Source organism: Hakea prostrata, chromosome 3, assembly GCF_041222555.1.
Source record: "Hakea prostrata isolate BN-2017 chromosome 3, UWA_Hpros_2, whole genome shotgun sequence".
Taxonomy (NCBI): domain Eukaryota; kingdom Viridiplantae; phylum Streptophyta; class Magnoliopsida; order Proteales; family Proteaceae; genus Hakea; species Hakea prostrata.
Genome location: NC_142602.1, coordinates 26953860 through 26976432, shown reverse-complemented (window position 1 = coordinate 26976432; position 22573 = coordinate 26953860). Strand labels below are relative to the sequence as shown.

General features: G+C 37.8%; 1 protein-coding gene across 1 annotated transcript in view; it reads left to right on the top strand.

Moving 5' to 3' along the window:
• LOC149021932 (ABC transporter G family member 28-like) overlaps positions 1-22573 on the top strand; it is a 94449-nt gene that overhangs the window by 28257 nt on the left and 43619 nt on the right. The window contains exons 4-6 of the mRNA XM_089150135.1: positions 3155-3218; positions 5816-5962; positions 6169-6203. Of these exons, the coding sequence (XP_089006261.1) occupies positions 3155-3218; positions 5816-5962; positions 6169-6203 (246 nt within the window). The remainder of the gene's footprint in view (positions 1-3154; positions 3219-5815; positions 5963-6168; positions 6204-22573) is intronic.

Sequence of the window (22573 nt, the reverse complement as noted above, 5' to 3'; positions counted from 1 at the left end):
TTCTATTATGAAGAGAAGGTAAATAAGTAGAACGAGTCTGCTTCGCAAAAATGCAGGCTTCACAAAAAAATTATCCTCATTACAAGAAGAAACCAAATAAGGACATATTTTCTTAAGAGTTTCTAGAGGGGGGTGACCTAGCCTACAGTGCCACTGGTGAAGATTTGATGTTACCGAATGGACCGATTAGAAGATGTAGTCAAAGCAGACGTAGATTCTCCAATCGGCTCGAGCAAATAAAGTCCATTGTCTAGTTTACCACGTCCAATCTCCTTCCCTGTGACCAGATCCTGGAAGACACAGTAAGATGGGGAAAAAATCACTTTACAATTCAAGTCATGTTTGAGACTACTGATAGAGAGCAAGTTAGTAGAGAAAGAGGGAACATGTAAAACTTTAGACAAAGAAAGTGATGGAGAATGTTGAATGGTCCCTTTTCCAGCAATGGAAGAATAAGAGCCATTAGCAATTTGAACTTTATCCTTTCCAGAAGTTGGAGAATATTGTAAGAAAGAGGTGGATAAACCTGTCATATGATCTGTGGCTCCTGTATCAATGATCCAAGGAGTAGAAACTGAAGAAGCTTGAAAGCCTGTAAAAGTTTTACCTGAAGTAGCAAGGTCGGAGTTGGTATGGGTAGTAGAAGAAGCAATGGTCGAGGCTGTACCGGCAGTAGAAGACTGCAGAATACGTCGCTGAGTAGCAAACTCCTCCTGTGAAAAACCAATGTTTGCAGAGGGTGTGGTGGAAACTGTCTCAGAAAGATTAGCCTTTGGTTTTCCCTTTCTTTGTGCTCGTTTTTGCTCAAAATCAGCAGGCTTCCCATGTAGTTTCCAACAATTTTCCTTGGTATGATATGGTTTGTGACAGTGCTCACACTTGACAATCTCCTTAGCCGGATCAGATTTAGTGCGAACAGACTGTAAAGCTGATTTCTCTATAATAGGAGTACAAAGCATGGCTAATTGACGACTTTCCTCACACTGAAGAAGAGCATAAGATTGTTCTAGTGTAGGAAAGGGAGAACGACTTAAGACTTGCACTCCGATCTGATCGTACTCCACGTTCAAACTTGCCAAGAAGTCATATACTCGAATCTTATCAATGTACTTATTATAAGTTGCCACATCATCTGGATTAGTGGGGTGATAATCCCCATAATGATCCAACTCTTGCCAAAGAGATCGCAACTCAGTATAATAGTGGGCCACAGTCAGTTCCTTTTGGGTAGTCTTATGAAGCTTCTTTCGTAGCTCATAAACCCGTGCATCATTCCCTAACTGTCCATATGTTTCAGTAGTAGCCTTCCAGATTTGGGCAGCAGTATCAAGTAATAGATATCCATGGGCAATATTTGGAATCATGGAATTCAAGAGAAATGACATAATAAGAGAGTCATTCGAGATCCATTTATCCTGTGAAACGCCTGTGGTAGTAGGTTTGATAGTGGTGCCCCTAATGTATCCAACAAGTCCTCTTCCAGCAATAGTCAAGTAAGCAGATGGGGACCAAATCAAATAATTTGTCCCATCAAATTTAGCGAAAGAGGATGAAGAGTGGGGTAATGTTCAGGGCCGGTGGGAGCAGTAGTACCATCGATAGTTGCCATGTTGAAAGAATTGTCTGCAGTTCTTCATTTTTCACCTTTTGAAAAATAACTGTAGCGATGGCGATGGGTTGAAAGAGTTTGTTGCAGATTTCTGGAAAGCAAAGCAGTAGCGTTTGACTCTCTTCGAATCTCTTCTACTCCTCTTGAGCTCTCCGATTCTCGAAATCTCTGTCGGCCACGAACTCTCGAATCTGTTTGTGGTTGCTTTGATGGCGATGGTGAAGTACAGAAAAAATCAGAAGAAGATGGGTTTCGATGGAGCAGTTGCAGTGGCTGAGGTAGGTCTTCTTTCTGCGATGGTTTAAGAAGAAGAAGAAAGACAGAAAAAAATCAGAAGACGATGGGTTTTGATGGAGCAGTTGCTGCGGCTGAGGTAGGTCTTCTTTTTTTTCTTCTTTCTTTCTCTTCCCTAATCGAACTTAGGCTTTGATGCCATGTTGAGAAACACTATGTTGGTAGAATGGCTTATTGATCAATGATCTCAAGCCCTCTATTTATAATTAAGAGGAAAGTAGACTATTACAAGGAATAGAATTTTACATGAATACAAACTCTAATTTAACTCCTAACAGAATCCAACAGAATCGGTTCAAGCAATGGAATGAAGGTTGGCAGCTATGTGAAGAATAAGAAGAAGAGAAGAAGAGAGAAATAGAAAGAGGGATGGAGAGGATCTATTGTGAGAGAGTGGACACCTCTCACCTATTCCATTCATCAACAATATTCTTGATATTATGTAGGCTTCCCTAGGTAGGCAAGAGAAAAAAAACAGAAAATTACAACTTTGTGTTACCATAACTAGTCAGCAACAAAAGTAACCTTTAAATAAATTCTGAAACTCCACCTGACTTATTACTTACTAGTCCGTGGCAAAAGTAGCCTTTAAAGAAAACTCTAAGGCCTCCCCATGATGCTAGAGAATGAGTGTCATGCATTCCCAGCCTGCATAACAGGGTTACTAAATTGGTTTAGGAATAAGAACTTTGATGAAGATATCTGTCACTTGATCACTTGTATTTACAAAGGGAATACAAATGCAACCTGACTGCAATTTTTCTTTGATGAATTGCCTTATCAACCTCAATATGTTCAGTTTGGTAATGTTCCATGGCTAAGAAATGCTTAGTAGTAGGGAGGAAATTCTCTTATTCCAAACACTGGAGTAGCTCAAACATATTCAGGTGGCAGTTCTGAATTCATTTATTTATTTATCTAAGAACTTAACATAATTTCAGATTTGAAAGTGGTTACGAACATCAACTATGCACGTTTCTTTTCTTGTTCAAAAATCATTTTCCTCCTTTTCCAACTGAAATGGTAAGATTGCCTATTATTTTATGATTGATTTGATTCTGAGCTAAAAACTTTCTCCATTGCCTTGCAGAAATTTCAAGAAATATACTACTCACTGTATACTTGTATCCTTATCTCATTCGCAGTGGATAGTTATAATATCTCAAATTAGTTATCCTTAATTCTATACATGACATGGGATGTCCAGCTAATCATATACTTATTATTGCCTTTGTATGCCTGGTGATGAAGCTTGCCCGCTAGGTTCTTACTGCCCCCTCGCAAAACTCAATAAAACTACTGGAGTATGTGATCCGTAAGTTGAGATTCTAATCTTGAGACTTCATCATTTCTTTCTAATATTTGTTTTTCGTTGATGCAATTATTGCCCTGTCAATATGATGGAGATATTCTTTATTTGTCGTAAGTAAAACCCTAATAGGGGGGGTTACAAGAGACTAAATGTACAGAAATCCTGACAAGTATTCTAGTGACTAAATACCCTAGCCAAAATTACTACATCCTTCTTGAGGTAAAAAAGAAAAAGTAAAAAGGATAAAACAATTCAGATTTGAAGTTTAATTACCACTTGGAAGTAAATTAGTAGAGAAATTAGGAAAATGCAAAGTAGAGGAATGAGATTAGGTAAGAGAAAAGTGAATGGAATCCTCACCAAAGAGAGAAAAGGGAACCATCAGCCACCCTTAATTTTTTTTTTGGGGAATATTCCAAAGAGGAAGCAATCATATTGTCAGTAGCATTAAAGTCAATGATCCAAGGACAGGATATGGCTGATGCACAGTGCAAGTGTGCAACCAAATGAAATATGTGAGTGAGCAAAGGTTCAAGTCCAAAGCAACCATGGCAGAGGTAGAAGCAGTTGCAGGTGAAGTGGGCTCTGATTTAGACATCAACTGTGGTAACATTAGAAGCTCACCCTGAGAGAGAGTGGCACCCAGAGTGACTGGAACTTTTCAGTGTAATGAGCATGAGATGGGCCATGACCACGACCCACAAAGGTGGAATTGGTTGGTCAGCGTTGTAGTTTCCTGCAGATACCCTTAGTATGACGCTTCTTGCCACGATAGTCACACACTTCACTGGTTCCTTCTCAGATGGGGAACGATCACTGGCAATCATGTTATTCCCCCTGGGCTGCAACATGCCCAGACTAAGCTGGCCTCTCTTGCTATCGAGGATCAAGATCTCGGTTTCGACCAGCCAGAAACCGAGATGGCCGAGATGGGTTAAACCATGTTGAGAGCAGGGATTTTTGGGGGTAAAACTCAACATCTAATGGGCTGGTCGAAACCGTCAAAATGGGTTGTAACACCCGAAACTGTTGAAATTGGGTTGATTGAAATTGGTCATAACCTAGCATTTATTGGTTGAAACTATCAAGATTTTCGAATTATTGGTCGAAACTATCAAAATTTCTGAAATAGTGTTGAAACTTATTGAAACTTGGGACTCTTCATACTAATCCATGGCCCGTCTCGGTTTAACTAATATTTTGGCCTGTCTCGGTCAAAATTTGAACCATGCTTTTGGTATGGACTTTAACATAGCAGTACGACAGGTATTTTCCAACTAAATCAGGGAAGATGCTCACTCAAAGGTTTGAAAAGGCTCATGACTGAGAACATGGGCATTACTGATTATATTCCACATTCTGACCTACAAGGAATCATATTCCTGAAGTTTGTCTGCTCTTTCTTGCAGTTGGTAGCATCAGCTGGCACCCTGCAAGTCATGATAGAAGTCCAATTCCTACCACAGGCTATGTAGTTCGGACTTCAGAGTAACACTGGGAGAAAGTCAGCTCCTTCTGCATCATATCTATTGATCTTCTTGTGCAGTTGATGCACCTGAGAATCACTCCCAGCCTGCAAATACTAGTTTTGAGCAGGTTTTTAAATATTTGCAGCAGAATCCGGTAGTATATATCGATGTAAATATTAGGATGCACAGAGATTGATAATAAAAGACGTTACCGAAGAATTGTCTGAATCCTTTTTTTCTCTGATGTACCTACAGTGGTCGGTTTCCTTGTTTTGTAAGGAACTTTGCCTACCTGTGGGAATCAAGACAAGTACCAAGAAGGAGAGCACATCAAATAATTGCTCTTCCAATTTGATGGCGCTAATAGGGAAGGGACAAAAATTGCCATGAACTCCATGATTTTTGATTTTGGTTGCAATAGATGCGATCATATGATCTGACATGGTGGTAATGCAGGATTAAACATAAGAGAAAACACGAACATATAATTGGAGGTATTAGGGTACCAAAATCCCTCTGTGCCATTAGTAACTAGCGCCAAGTGGGAAAGGAGGAACCAATCCTCAATGGAGTTTTAAAAAGAGAGGTGGGTAGCACTAGTATGGGATTGTTAGCTTGTCAATATGATAGAGGGGCAACCTTTATTAATGATGAGTAAAACCTTAACACGGAGGATGCCAGCGAGTAGAAGTACAAAAATATATCCATAAACGTTCCTATTAGACAAAATTACCCTCATATTCAATTTTTTTGGGGTAAAAGTCATACTCAAATTACAACATTAACATTGTGATGCTAGTGACTGTTGTAACCATCTCTGATATCTCGGTGGCTCAAAATATGATCAAGTTACAAAATTTCAATAAAAAAGATTCTTTAAAAAAAAATAATAATGATAATTTTAGCCCTTGTTTTATGCAATTTTCTGTGACAGCTCCAGTTTTGGGTTGAGAATTGACTGTTGAGATTGATATGGAAATCCTTTATCACATGAACCAACTAATGTTTTCTGAGTGGCAGTTGCCGTGACAAATTCACGATCTTTTCTTTAACATAACAGTTTCTCTATATATCTAGAAGTGTAGATTATGTATCAGTGACTTTCTTACTATGGCTAAAAAAATTTCACAGGTACCGTTACCAACTGCCTCCTGGACAGCCAAATCATACCTGTGGTGCAGCTGATGTTTGGGCTGATGTTGGTAGTAGTGCTGAGATATTCTGTTCAGCAGGATCATACTGCCCATCAACCATCCAAAAGATTTCTTGCAGTAGTGGGTATTGTTTTATTTCCTACAACTCAAGCACTTCTCCGTTAGATGCCAATTGAACCTCTGGTTTCATTCTTGCATCATGCTTCAGTAATTCTTTGTTAATTTATAATTTATCTCGTATTCCAACTAAGTGCATGACTTTAATTTCATTTTAGTAGTTTCTAACTGTCATCATCTTTATTACTGATTTTTCTTTTAAATTAATTTCAGACATTACTGCAGGATGGGTTCTACATCTGAAGCAAGTAAGTTTCTTGTTTGACATGCTAGCTCACTTAAAAGTCTTTTATGATATTTATTTCTTTGTTGAGCTGGTTATTTTAACCTTAAAGGCTTTATATTTTGACAGAGCAGCACATATCCTGCATTGTAAGGTTCGAAAAAATATTTTTTTTGCAAAATGAGGAATGGGATGAATTATGGAAAAATGTGAGAAACCCATCATAATTATGCAATGGAACTTCTGGAAATGCTTATGATAGTAAACATTAGAAACCAGAGGAAAATAATCTAGAGTGATATTAGGGTTTTAAACTTTGTTGTGTCTTTTTACTAGTGCCATTTATCATATGCAAATGCAAGATATTTGCAATAATTAGTGTACATTTGAGAGGGATTTTCTTACTAGTAGCCCTCATGGTGTCAAATAATTTGTAGCCTTACTTTTTTGCGATTCTAGTATGCTACACAATGGAAACTTTTGATAACGACAAATGGTTACCTTCAAGTTATTTTTGGAAACCTTTTTATACCCCTAGCTTAAAGAGCTTTTAGGAATAAGACGAGGGACAATTAGAAGTTGCCAAATTCTAAGTGCACCTATCATTTTTCTGTTCAGACACTTCCTTTGGAATAATAGAATTGTCTTGTAAGATGATGTACTAACTTTTTATCATTTAAAGAGCAACCCAATGCATGAGGCTGTTACTACTGAGTGGGGAAAACGTGTGTAGCTTCACTCCCTACTTTGCAGGAGAGGTTGTTTCCAAATTTTGAACTTGCAAGTAAGATGTTGCAAACATATTCCCCCTGATCATTTAAGCATGTTTATTATCTATTCTTTGATAATCATGGGAATTTTCTAGTCGACAGTTGATACCTCTGACGTGTATGCAGTTTTATTTACCCCACCTATAAAAGAGTCTAGGGGTTTCTTACGTACATGGATGTACTTGAATGCATGTGAGGGATCTAGATGGAATCACTAGAGGTGGTCCCACGTGTCTGTCTAAATGTTTCATATCCATTAATGTACTTCTCATGTACCTGAAGATTCACTGGACTCCCAGATGGCATAGCTGTACCAAAGCCTACTGTGAGGCAGAACTGTAAATGACCAAGCCCAAGATGTCACATATTCCAAACTTGCACCAAACAAAGTGAAAAACTTTACTGGTAAGCCCTTTGGTGAAAGCATCATCCAACTGATCCCCAAACTGAACAAATAGAATATGGACAAGTAGACAAGTCCTTGGTCAAGTTTTTCCTTGATGAAATGATGATCTATTTTCACATGTGTTGTCCCGTACTCCCGTCAAGCTGAACTGGGTTGTGGGGAATGCTAATAGCATATTTATAATTGTTAGAAAACAAGCTTTAAATAATCAAAACAGCAGTTGAACTTGAACAGAGAAAAGAGAGATGAAGAACCAGTAGAAGAAGCCTGTGATTCTTGCTTTAAGAGTCTAGAATCAAACAGAGCCTTTTTATTTATAGCTTCTAATGAATCTAATACAACTTAAGAGACAAGTAATTGTCCTCTAGAAAAAAGAAACAAAAAATTACAACTTTAGTAACTTCCTAGCTCCTAAAATAGAAAATTCTGAAAATAGAAACTACCACCAAAATAGAAACTATGCTTTCTAAAAACTCCCAAAACCTATGTAGCAAGACTCCAACATTAGAAATAGAAAGTAGAGTAGCATCACTAGCATATACTGTTCACGTGAACAGTAACACAGATTTTACTATTCATGTGAACAGTACCATGAACAGTAAAAACATATTTTTTACTGTTCACGTGAATAGTGTCGTGAACAGTAAATAGCCCAAGTGTATATACTTAAACAATAATCATAGTACAACATCGTGAGAATTGGAGTCCAAACCAAGATCTTGTGGAAGATACTTGAGCCATGGCACAGAACTTTGCCTCGCTATTGGAATGAGCACTTAGAACTTGTTTCTGGCTATGCCAAGGCACAGGGTTTCCTCCATCATAGGAATCATAGGCAGATTTAGACTTCTAGTCATATGAAGAGCCTACTCAATCAGTGTCTGTTTGAATGCTTACCCAGAGGAAATAACCTATTTTTCTGGGACTAGCTTCAGGTATCTCTAAACACAACATCATCTAGATGAGTGGATTCTGGATCGTGGATATACTGACTCATCAGATTAACAACTTGAGCAATGTCTGGTCGAGCATGGGGAAGATACAAACATTTATTGATACATTATGAATCCCTCACCCCTTGGTTAACTTTATTGTTATTACTCCCAATGTTATTAGCACCTTAGACAACTGTATTCATTCTCTGAAATTTCTTGTAGTTCAATATTCAGGCAACTTAAACATGTGTCTCCCACATTCAATTATTAAACATTCTTTCAATGTATAGAAATATGAAATTAAATTTCTTATCAATTGGATACTTCACTAATCCATATTTTATCTACCTTAGAACTTGGTTCAATTCCAGACTCCGGACCTTTATTCTCATATTTTTCGCTGAGTCATGGACTGGTTACTCCTTACTTCAGGTTCAACAAAACTAAAAAGAATCTGTTTATGCCATTTTAGAATTGAGATCACAATCTATTCTTCTTTCTTCAATTCTTCTCATAAATTCTGTTTTATCTACCTTAGAACTTGGTTCAATTCCAGACTCCGGACCTTTATCCTCAAATTTTTTCTCTGAGTCATGGATTGGTTACTCCTTACTTCAGGTTCAACAAAACTAAAAAGAATCTGTATGCCATTTTAGAATTGAGATCACAATCTATTCTTCTTTCTTCAATTCTTTCTTGTTTTCTGTCAAATTATAACTTCAGATCCTCATTGCTCATCTCCAGATCTCATTCAATTCAGATAACCCCTTTAAACAGTAGAAAAGTCCTCTTCAGTCAGCGTCCTAAATTAATTTTTTGACAAAATAGCGACTAACAGAGTGGAGATAACACAAAGAAGAAGAGGAAGGGAGACGCTGCAGGAGGGGTAGTCGTATTAGCAGCTCTCCTCTTGTGACTCATATTTTTATAAAGTGAGGTCAAAAGGGGACTTACATATCAGCAATAAGACCTTCCTAAAGGGTAGGAACAAAAGATAGAAACTAAATAAATGATCTAAAATCTAATCTAAAGCTAGTCTGTTTACTAATTCTAAAACTGAAAGTAACTACTAGTAAATATGTGTACATGACATGTATGGTACCCCCTGTGGTACATATGGGTCAAATACTCCCTAGCAACATATAATGGTAGATATTTAACACTCCTCCTCAAGCTGGAGTATACATATTAAAGGACCTAGTTTGGAATAACAAGAACAAATATCGAAAAAACGTGTGAGTCTTGATCATAAGTAGGACTAAATGCTAGTAAACACTAAGAACTTCATCCAGGTGATAATCATCAGTAACAAGGAGTAGAGTGCAGTGAATAAGAACCGCATCTATCAAAGGCACTACCCAAATAGTTTCAGTAGTAGGAAGTAGTCATCTTCTCAAAGTGCAACATCTCCACCAGGTATATTGTAATTCATAACATGCAAGTAGTAGGCATTCTTTTGCTCAATAGAAGGCAAGAATGGAGTCTCAACTCTCAATAGAGGTCCAAGGTTTAAAAAAATAAAATTTAAATGATAGATAGGAAGTATAGGTTATTATGGAACCAATGGACAATGCGGTTACTGCAGACCAAATGGGTAAGTATGGGTTACTGCAGGCGAACAAGTACAAATTATTGCTTTAGACTAAATAGGCAGTATTGGTAACTTGGTCATCAAGAAACTAGAAAAAAATGCCACAAACAGCAACCATTGGCATAACTGCAGAAATCCAGACTTTTACAAACTTGAGACATTGATTAGCAGCGTAAGCTTTGAGTGAATGATAAGAGAGACTTCCAGAGCATTTTTGAGAGACTAATAACAGAAAGTATAGCAGCAGAAGACTGCTGCAGGTAGTTTTTTTATTTTTATTTTTTATTTTTTATGAGTAGACTCAAAACAACATAAAGAGGTTGGATTGTTCTCTGGTTTTTAGTGCTTTGATGCAATATGAAAGAATGACAACTAATAAACCAGAGATAGCATAGAGAAGAAAAGGGGAAGAAGAGAAGAAAGGGAGAGGCAGTCATGTTAGCAGCTCTCCCTCTGATTTATGATGTGAGGACCAAAGGGCGGTTACATATTCGGTGTAGCAAGGTTTAAGTACTGATGTTGGGTATTATTACGGTTAGGCAATCTGTTGGTTGAGTTCTACTAGGAGTTCAACTCTATTAGAGTTTTTGTTCATGTAAATTTCTATTTCTGGTTACCCAAGTAAGGGTTTTTATGTAATAGTGTTCTTTCCACTTTATTATAAATAGCGGGCTTGAGATCACACTGATCAATTAAGCCATTCTTCCACAATCGGCTTTCTTAACATGGTATTAGAGCCTTGAGACGATTAGGGAAGAACAAGAATAGACGGAAAAGAGAGAATAGCTTACCGAGAATAGCTCTCCCCTCTGTCACCGAACCATCTATTAAGTTTTTCTCATGTATAAAGAGTGATACTGATGATATTACTTCAAATCACAGTGAGTTATTTTTGAACCATCGATCGTAGTATCTTGTTCCTTCCTCTGTTTTTTTCTCTCCTTGTCTGAAATGAGAAGCTCCTTAAAAACTATTCGACCCTTGAATTAACAACCCAACTTTAATCAAACCATATTTAGGTTTTTTCCCACCTTACCTGCAGTTCTATTAGCCCAAAAATAGAAAGACAAAAATATTGATGTTTTAGGGGTTTCGTTGCATATTTTAGGGATTTAATTGTAAATTTGCATAGTTTCAGGGGCTTATGTGTAAATTTACATAGTTTTAGGGACCTCTTTGCAAATCCAGATTTTTCAGAGGCTTATTTGTAATTTCTCATAGTTAAAATGGTGTTCCTTATATGCACCTTTTGAATCTTTGTTTGGCTATTGCATTCTGCAACATTTCAGTTATTTTTTAAAGGGTGAAAACTGAAGAACTGCAGACAATTTTTTCAGCATGGCAACTACCTATGGTACTACTGCTCCCACTGGCTCCGAACATTACCCCACTCTTCATCCTCTTTCGGTAATATTTGATGAAACAAATTATTTGATTTGGTCTCGATCTGCTTACTTGACTATTGCCTGAAGAGGACTTGTTGGACACATTACGGGCACCACTATCAAACCAACTACCACAGGTGTTTCATAGGATAAATGGATCTCGAATGACTCTCTTATTATGTCATTCTTTTTGAATTCCATGAATCCAAATATTGCCCGTGGATACATATTACTTGATACTGCAGCCCAAATCTGGAAGGCTACTACTGAAACATATGGACAGTTGAGGAATGATTCACAGGTTTATGAGCTACAAAAGAACCTTCATGCGACTACCCAAAAGGAACTGATTGTGTCCCAATATTATGCTGAGTTGTGATCTCGTTGGAAGGAGTTGGATATTCTAAGGATTATCACCCCACTAATCCAAATGATGTGACTACTTATATGAAGCATGTTGATAAGATTTGGGTATATGACTTCTTGGCAAGTTTGAATGTGGAGTATGATTATATCAGAGTGCAAGTATTAAGTCGTTCTCGCTTTCCTACAATTGAACAGTCTTATGCCCTTGTTCAGTGTGAGGAAAGTCGTCGATTAGCCATGCTTTATGCTTTTATTGTGGAGTAATTAGCCTTACAGTCTATTAGCACTAAATTTGATTCGGTTAAGGAGATTGTCAAGTTTGAGCACTGTCACAAACCATATCATACCAAGGCCAATTGTTGGAAGTTCTATGGGAAGCCTGCTGATTTTAAATAAAAAATAGCACAAAGGGGAAAATTGAAAGCTAATGTTTTTGAGACAGTTTCCATAACACCCTCTGCAGACATTGGTTTTTCATAGGAGAAGTTAGCTACTCGCAACGTATTCTTGTAGTCTTCTATTGTCGGTACAACCTCTACTACTGCTTCCTTCATTACCCATACCAACTCCTACCTTGCTACTTTAGGTAAAAATTTTATTGGCTACCATGTTTCTTCAGTTTTTGCTCCCTAGATCATTGATACAGGAGCCACAGATCATATGATAGGTTCATCCTCTTTTTTCTTACATTATGCTCCAACTTCCGGAAAAGATAAAGTTTGAATTGCTGATGGATCCTATTCTTCCATTGCTGGAAAACGGACCATTCAACATTCTCCATCACTTTCTTTGTCTAAAGTTTTACACGTTCCCTCTTTCTTCTACTGACTTGTTCTCTATCAGTAGTCTTATACATGACTTGAATTGTAAAGTGATTTTTTCCCATCTTACTGTGTCTTCTAGGATCTGATAGCAGGGAAGGTGATTGGACGTGGTAAACTAGACAATGAACTTTATCTTTTGGAGTCAATTGGAGGATCTACTTCTGCTCTGACTGCATCTCCTATATATTTTTGCAAAGCAGACTCGTTCTACTTATTTACCTTCTCTTCATAATAGAAAATCTATTCGTTTTGGACTAATTCATACTGATGTGTGGGGCCTTTACCAACATGTGTTTATTACTAGCCATAGGTACTTTGTTACTTTTATTGATTATCACTCTCGTTCTACATGGATTTATCTTTTACAACAAAAAAATGAGGTTTTTCGATGTTTTCGTGATTTTTCATAATATGATTAAAACTCAATTCAATACCATTGTGAAGATCCTTTGTAGTGACAATGGCACAGAGTATATTGATTGTGAATTTCAGAGATATCTCTCTGACTCTCCCATAATACACCAGACCAATTGTGTTGATACAATTGCCCAAAATGGGGTTGCTGAAAGGAAGAATCAACATCTTTTAGAGATAGTATAATTGCTATGAATGTCTCTGAAAATTACTGGAGTGATGCTATACTCACTGCCTCTTACCTTATGAATAGGATGCCCAGTAGGATCCTTGGTTTTAAATGTCCTAATGAGCCTCTCCAGGGAACCTCTTCTTTTATTATTCCCCTAAAGGTTTTTGGATGGGTATGTTATGCTAGAATCACAACCCATCAAAGTAAGTTGGCTCCCCGTGGCCTATGCTGCATTTTTCTAGGGTATTTTGCTACTCAGAAAGGGTACAAATTTTATCGTCCTCGTTCTAGGAAAACCATTGTCTCCATGGATGTCATTTTTAATGAGTCTTGCCCTTACTATGCACCTCCTCTAGGGGGAGAGTCCTAGAGGAGAGGTGCTCTTTCCAACTCTAGACCTTTCTATCACACCACCACAAAACAACTTTGGAGTTCAAGAAGTGTTTGCTGACCTGGGGAGACTTCAGCCAGTATACCTGAGGACTCTAATTCTCCCCCTCAGTTTTCTGAACCATGTGAAGAACCTGGTCAGGGGGAGACCACTCATGTGAGGCACACTATTGAGGTCTTCAAGATTGACCAGAAAAGGAGGTGCAGACTTATTAAAGGAAGAATTACAACCGGCTAAAGCAGGTGGAGAAAGGTGACACGTTACCACTTCAGTCTCCTGCTCCAGAAGCAGTCTGCGCTGTTCCCCTTGAGGTATCTTCTTTTGATCTTCCTATTGCTGTTAGAAAAGGAGTCAGATCTTGTAATCAGAATCCAATAGCTAAATATGTCTTTTATGACTTTGTCTAACTCTTACCATGCTTTTATATCCTCTCTATCATCTATATCTGTTCATAAAAGTTGGTAGGAAGCTTATGCTAATAAGAGATGGAATGCAGCTATAGTAAAGGAAATGTAGGTTTTCAATGAAGAAAAATGACATTTGGGAGTTGGTTACACTTCCTCCAGGAAAAAAATCAGTGGGATGCAAATGGGTGTTTATGGCTTAATAAAATATGGATGGATTTGTCAACAAGTTGAAGGCTAGACTAGTTGCAAAGGGGTTTACCTAGACCGATGGGATTGATTATCAGGAGACTTTTGCCCCTGTTGCAAAACTGAACACTGTTAGAGTTCTATTGTCTGTAGCTGTGAACAAAGACTGGAACTTGCACCAACTAGAGGTAAAGAATGCCTTCTTATATGGGAAGTTAGAGGAAGAAGTCTATATGGAAATCCCACATGGTTTCTCCGATGACAATACTGCAGGGAAAGTTTATCGATTAAAGAGGTCAATTTATGGGTTAAAATAGTCTCCTAAATGCTGGTTTGGACACCTCCTGAAGGCAATGACTTCTATTGGGTACAAGCAAAGCAATGCTGATCATACATTATTTGTCAAGAAGTCAGGTACTAACATCACATTTTTCATTGTTTATGTGAATCATCACAGGGAATGATGGTGAAGAAATTCAAAGGTTGAAGGACTTTCTGGTAGAGAGTTTGAGATTAAAGATCTAGGGAAGTTACGGTACTTCTTAGGGATTGAGGTGGCTTGATCAAAGAATGGTATATTCCTATCCCAAAGAAAGTATGTCCTAAATTTATTATCAGAAGTGGGAATGTTGGGGTGTAAAGCAGTTGATACCCCTATTGAAGTTGGAGCTAAATTTAAAGAAAAAGAGGGAGAACTAGTGGACAAAGGAAGATACCAAAGGATGGTTGGGAAGCTTATTTACTTGTCCCACACCAAGCCAGGCATCGCTTATGCCGTGGGGATAGTGAGCCAATTCATGCATGATCCATATTTAGCTCATATGAAGGTTGTTACCAAAATGCTACAGTATTTGAAGGGAACTCCTGGAAAAGGAATACTTTTGTCACCCACTGATAATCTAAGAGTAGAAGCATACATTGATGCAGACTGGGCTGGATCTCCAGGTAGGAAGTCAATTTCAGGTTACTGTACCTTTGTTGTAGGTAATCTAGTTACTTGGAGAAGTAAGAAACATAATGTGGTAGCTTTATCCAATACCAAAGCTTAATATAGAGTTATGGTTCATGGAGTTTGTGAGCTACTATTGTTAAAAGGCATGCTATAAGATATTGGAGTCCAAGTTCCAAACCCTATGATGCTATATTGTGACAATAAGGTTGCTTTTAGTATTGCTAATAATCCTGTGCAACATGATCGAACTAAGCACATTGAAATTGACAGGTTTTTTTTCAAAGGAAAGCTAAAACAAAGGCTTATCTGCATGCCTTTTGTGAGGTCTGGAGACCAAGTGGCTGATGTTTTCACTAAGGGTTTGAAAATAGATTTCCTTCCTATTGTAGGTAAGGTGGGCATGACTAATATCTATGCCTCAACTTTAGGGGGAGTGTTGGTTGAGTTCTATTAGGAGTTCAACTCTATTAGAGTTTTTGTTCATGTAAATTTCTATTTCTTGTTACCCAAGTAAGGGTATTTATGTAATAGTGTTCTTTCCACTTTATTATAAATAAGGCTTGAGATCACATTGATCAATTAAGCCATTCTTCCAGAATCGGCTTGCTCAACACAATCTGAAGAGACATATTTAGTTGGGGATACACATCAATTGGTGTAGAATTGAATGGAAATGATCAAACTATAACAAAAACCAATACATAGTAACTTTATCATGCATAGATACTTGAATGAATAATAATATACATTAGAATTTCAGCACCTGTAATCAGCCTAGGATTTATAAAGAAGAAGAAGAATAGAAGAAGATTGAAGAAGAAGAGGGAAAGAACTTGTATGTGTATGTTGGATCAGCTTGTATGTGTATGTTGGCTCTCCCCTAGTACTTTATTTAAAGTTTCCTAAACTGAGTTGCAGCAAAATGAAAATTACATGTTGCATAGAATCTCCCAAATCTGGTAAAAGAAAAACTAGCCTAGAGAGCTTACTTGTCAACCAAGCAATAAGAAAAATAAAAAGTAAGAATAGAAAGCAACTAAAATAGAAAGTAACTAAAATAGAAACAAAAGGAAAATACAAAAGTATCCAAGAAGGAAACTCAGGGCTGCAGCTCCAAAACTTGTGCACCAAGGTAGCATCTCCATAATAGAAACTTCTTCAGAATAGAACTTGTGCAACTTGTGCACCAAGGCTGCTGCAATTCTTAACAATATATAACCAAGACAAGTGCGTTAAATATGAAATTTTATAAGTAATAAAAGATAAGGTTTCTTAATAGCTGTAACTCTTAAAATAAGTGGTTGTAACTTGTAATATGGTGATAGAACCAGCAGGTTGGTTTTCCAATCCTTGGTAAGTGAAGGACTTATGTTATGTGTTTTTGTGCCCCCTTGGTGCCGCATGATGGTGTCATGTGTAGAACGTTGTGTTTGTGGTCTTGCACTTGTTGGGAAAAATGAATATTGCATTTTGATATATAGCTTGAGATTTTATGGTAAGTAATTGTAACACGGTTTGTTTGAAATTTTATGCTTGAAGTGCCACAAACATTCCATCATGAAGTATGAGATTCTGGGTCCATACTTGCAAGAGATATTTTCCCCCGGCTTTATCTGTATGGAAATTTTGGCTAAAGAAAATTTTGAAACTCAATTTACTTGAGTTTTGTTGTAAGATTTGAGAAAATCCTAACTTGTGTTAGAGAGACACAACATGTCCTTTATTCGTATTAGAAACTTACTAAAAATAAAACAAACCTTCCCATTGTGGGAATGTTACAAAGAGAATAACAAAAGAACCTAACAAGACAATTCCACCTTGAGCACCTTTTCTTTTCTTGCCGCTTCTCCAGATCTATCTGGGGAAAAACCATAGCCTCCATTTGGCCCCGTTCAAGGTGATCCTATTAGACCTGTAAACGGACCGGATTTGTCTTGGATACACTAGTATCCCGAATCCGAATAGCAAATTCGTTATCCGAATCCGAATCCGGAAAAATTTAGAGAAGGCATCCGAATTCGAATCCGAAACTTTATTGGATATCCGATAATAATCCGGTCCGATATAATATCCGATTATTGATTGATAATTGTCACTTTTTTACATTTTTATAAATTTCTAATTTCCGATTACCGAATACCGCTATCCGAATCCGATTACCGGTATCCAAATCCGATTATCATCTATTTTTAAAGAAAAAATGTTAAATACTTTACTCTATCAAGATAAAAATTTATCGGATCGGATATTATCCGATCCGATAAGCAATTATCCGAATCTGAATCCGGTTGCTTAGCGGACGGATATGGATATTTTCCGGTAAAAAAAATTTTGGATACGAATACGAATGCGAATTCGGAGGCGGATTTCGGCTATCCATTTAAAGGTCTAGATCCTATGGATTCTTCCGAGATTGGTCTTGGATTTTGAGAAACTTTTCAGGCTCTTCCATCTGCGATCGGATTGGTAAGCTAGTGTTCTGTGCCTTGATCTATCACCTTTGGTGGGAGCGCAATCTTCGGAGATGGACCTCCAAATCCCGCTCTATAGATAGGATTTGGAATGCCATCTATTGTGATGTATCTTTTAGGTTGTTAGCTTTGCCCCACCCCCTTATTGATGATACCCCAAGGAACAGGCTTATTGTTGTCTCCTGGAGCCTAAGCTCTTCTTTTCGGTCTCCTAATTATAGACCTTGTTTTCCTTTTCCAGTTTTAATATATTTACTTATTCATCCAAAAAAAATAAGTATACTACTGCTGCCATTAATATTAGGGTAATTTTCATCTGGACCCCCTGAGGTTTGGTCCATGTCATTTTTAGTCCAAATAATTTGACACTTTGCATCTGCCTCCCCTGAAGTATACAATAAGATCAATTAAGGACAAATTATAATTTTTATAACTAAAATACCCTATACATATAATTTACATCATATCTTCACAATTAAAAAAAAAAAAAAATCAGATTTTGATAACTCCGTCTTCATCATTAATTCATACTGTGCAAATTCTTCCTCTTCAATGGTCACAATCTTCGGTTCTTCTCATCCTACGAAATAAGGCTGTCTTCTTTATTTTGTTTTGGCAAAAAAAAAAAAAATCGCTCTCTTCTTCTTCCTCCTCCTCGCTCTTAGCAAAAAAAAAAAAAAAAAACTGTTGCTCATCCTCTTCCTCCTCCTCCTCTTCTCCTCTGTCTCTTATTATTTTTCTTCCAAATCTTAAATGAATTCGAGTAGCAAAGTTTAGAAAGAGGAGGCAAAGAGTACCGTGAGTTCTTATTCGGAGTTGCGAGTGAAGTAAGAAATAACGCTGTTCTTTATTTTGTTTTGGCAAAAAAAAAAAAAAATAATAATAATAATAATATCGTCTCTTTTCTTCTTCCTCTTCTCCTCGTCTCTTAGCCAAAAAAAAAAAAAAAAAAACTACGCTCACTCCCCCCCCCTCGTCTCTTAGCCAAACAAAAAAAAAACTATCGCTCATCTCTTCTTCCTCCTCCTCTCTCCCGCTCATTATTTTCTTGTTATAATCCAACGATCCAGGGGATCGACGAGTGAAGTCCATAACTACGGAATTTTGCGAATCGGAAGAGCAAGAGTCGGCGGAGAGAAGAGGCGGCAGCGAGTGTGCGAAACAGAGGCGGAGATCGGAGCAACCGAGAAGCGAGGTTGGGTTTAATTTGTCTACGCAAGAAATGGTGTGGGAGAGGTAAAAGGGTGATGGAGATCTTTATGGATATCAAAGTTTAGTTGCAAAAGAAAGGTATTTTGGGAGGAAAGCCGAAAGAGCCATTACGAGTATTTTAATCTTCCCATCGAGTATTTGAAGCTTTGAATCGCGGAATGATGGAAGAATAGATCAACGAGCGTGGAGACTTGTATATAAAAATAAGAGATAGAGGAGAAGAGGAGGAAGAAAGAAGAAGAGACGACTTGAAGATCGATGATGAAAATGGACTTCTGGAAATCTAGCTTTATCATAACAGAAATTGAGTTCAATGCAAATACCACAATTCTTTTGATTTCCACCATTAGATTTAATTGTGAAGACATGATGTAAATCCTACAGTAGATAAAATATAAGGGTATTTTAGTCATAAAAATTACAACTTGTCCTTAATTGATGTTATTGGATACCTCAGGGGAGGCAGATGCAAAGTGTCAATTTATTTGGACTAAAAATGACATGGACCAAAATTCAGGGGGTCCAGATGAAAATTACCCTTAATATTATTGCAGCCTTACAATACTCCCCCTTAGGTTGGAACATAAATATCATGCCCAACTTGCCAATGATATTATTGAAACTTTTGGTGTTCAAGCTCTTTGTAAGAATACCAGCCCGTTGATTATTAGAGGCAAGAAAAATTATCTGAATTATTCCAGCCTCCATCTTTTCTTTGATGAATGCCTGTCGATCTTCACATGCTTAGTCTTATCATGCTGTGTTGGATTATGAGCTACGCTGATTGTTGATTTGCTATACAGTTGTATAGGTGTCTATAATTTTGTCCTATGCTTTGAAGCAGCCCCTTCAACCATAGTACTTCAGAGATACCTTGAGCCAATGCTCTTAACTCAGCTTCAGCAGTGGACCTTGTAACTACTGCTTTCTTTTTTCTCCTTTAAGCCACCACGTTGCCTCCTACATATGCACAGTAGCAAGAGGTAGACTTTCTATCATCTGGATACCATGCACAATCCGCATCTATGTATGCCTTAACTCTTTGGTGTCCATGAGTTGAAATCAAAGTACCTTCTCCTATAGTAGCCTTCAAGTATCACAAAATCTGGTACACTAAATCCAGATGTGAGGAGTAGGGATCATGTATATACTGGCTAACAAGACTAATTGCAAATATGATATCTGGTCTAGTGTGTGACAAATAGATCAACTTCATCTCCAACTTCTGATAGTTTGTCTTATCAACCGGTTCTCCTTCTTTTGCCTTTAAGTATAGATTGGGTTCAAAAGGAGTCTCTGCTGGCTTATACCCAAGCATCCCATTTTCCTTCAGTAGATCTAGATTATACTTCCTTTGAGAGAGAGAAACACCATTGTCCGAATACACTAACTCTAGTCCTAGAAAGTATCTAAGTTTTCCCATATCTTTAATGTCAAATTCAGTTCCCAAAAAGGTCTTCAAGGTTGAAATTTCCTCCTCATTGCTGCTTGTGGTCACAATATCATCAACATACACTAGAAGTACCGTCGTATGGGGACCGTCTCTTTTTATGAAAAAGGTATGGCTGCATTGCTTTGTTTGGGGCCATTAGAAACCATGGCTTTATGGAATCTTCCAAACCAAGCTCTTGGAGATTGCTTCAGCCCATATAATGCCCTCTTCAACTTGCACAGTTTTCCACGAGTCTCAATAGTAGCATAACCAGGTAGTATCTATGTACACCTCCTCTTGAATCTCTCCATAAAGGAAAGCATTTTTCATATCTAGCTGTTGTAGGCTCCACCCTTTATTCACTACACATGAAGGAACAACCCAAACTGTATTCATCTAGGCAATTGGGGCAAATGTCTCCTGATATCCAATAAGTCTGAGTGAAGCCCTTGGCTACTAATCATGGCTTGTATCGCTCCATTTGACCTATGTTTGATGACAAATACCCTTTGCACCTAACATTTCACTTTCCTATAGGCAGGGACACAAGTTCCCACTTCCTTTCTTTTTTTTTTTTCCTTCCCCAAAGCTCTCATTTCCTCATCCATTGCTTCCTTCCGGTTTGAGTGGGATAATGCTTCTTGCATGTGTTAGGAACAAAAGTAAAGGACAAAGAGGAAACAAAGCTTTGAAATTATGGGGATATGGATTGGAATGTACAAAATTGGAGATAAGATGTTTGGTGCAATTCTGTGGCTGCTTTTTCAATGTAATTGGCAAGTCAAAAGTGGGATCAAGAGATGGTTCGAAATTAAACTCACCTAGTGGAATTGGTACTTTAGGACTAGCAAAAGGGGTGTCTCACATGGACCACCTTTGATAAGTCATCGAGGTCTTTGCTCTCCCCTGCATATCGTCCACAAGCTTTTCCTATTCAGTCACTCCATCTTCTAAAGGAGGATCATTAGCAAAAATCTCAGGAAAATATCTAAAGGAACCAAGACGAACCTCTTCATTAAGATTCTTTCCCTACAGAGGTGTAGGGGAAAAGAAAAGAACTTGTTCCTGGGAGACAACATCCTTAGAGACAAATAAACAACAAGAAGCATGGTGATAACACTTATATCCCTTTTGGATCGTAGGATAACCTAAGAAAATACACCGTAACCCACATGGATTCAGCTTACCATGAAGACGATGGTTTCGGGCAAAGGCAACTCAACCAAATACCTTGGGTGGTACAAAAAAAGTTGTTGTCCCTAAAAGAACCTCAAGGAGACAACGCTATTGTAGAACACGGGACGACGTTTGGTTAATCGATAGGTTGCAGTAAGGACTGCATCTCCCCAAAATTGAGGAGGCACATTTATAGTGACCATCAGAGAATGTGCCACCTCACGAAGTTGTCCATTAATGTGTTTGACAACCCCATTTTGAGGAGAGGCATCAACATAACTGGTTTTGTGTATAATACCGTGGTCAGCAAAGTAAGAGGGAAATGCCCCACCCGAATACTTGGTTCCATTGTTTGTACGTAGAATTTTTACTATACCCTAAACTGTGTACTAACCACCTATGCCAGAAATAGACACAGTCCGAGAAGGATCCCACACACCAGAATGAATAAAACAAAAGAAACACTACTGCAATTATTAGAGATTGGTAAACATGTCTATATTGTTTGGCTAAAATGCAAGCATCACAATAAAAATCATTTAAATTACAACATTTAACTAAACCAAGAAATAACTTAGATAAAGTAGGTAAAGGAATGTGGCCTAAACGATGATGCCACTATAACGAGGTCAAAAGAGCAAGAGAAGTGGAACTAAAGGCCATAGGAAAGACTAATGGAAGAATAATGCCCTCTGTTGTCTACCATTGTCAATCATACGCCTAATTTCCAGGTGAGAAATATACAATGAGAAGGAAAAAAAGTTATTTTGTTTTTCATATCATGAGTAAGGCTACTAATGGATAAAAGATTAGCAGAAAACTTAGGAACATGCAAAACAGAAGATAAAGTAAGGGAAGGTGAATAGATAATAGATCCTTTTTTGAGACCCATTAATAGTTTGAACAACCTGAGTCAAGGGAACAAAAGAATAAGTATGAAACAAAGAGGATGAACTAGTCATATGGTCAATTGCCGCAGAGTCGGTTATCCAGAAGTGATAAGTCGAATTGACACTGTGATAACCTAAAATACATGTGGAAGACTGTGTATTTGAATATGGAACTAGGAGAGGTGACACTTGTACTAGAAGTTGGCTCAGAAGTGGTCACATCACACCTGGTCATCAACTGTCGTGGGTGCTGGAGCTCATTAGAGGAGAAAGGTGCCGAAGTACTAGGGTGTCAAAATTAGCTTGATGGGAAGAAGCTTGGTTTCCTCCCCTGTTAGCATTCCTTCCTCCACGGGAATTTGTTGGACAACTATGCAACTTCCAACACTTCTCCTTGGTGTGCCACTTGGGTCCA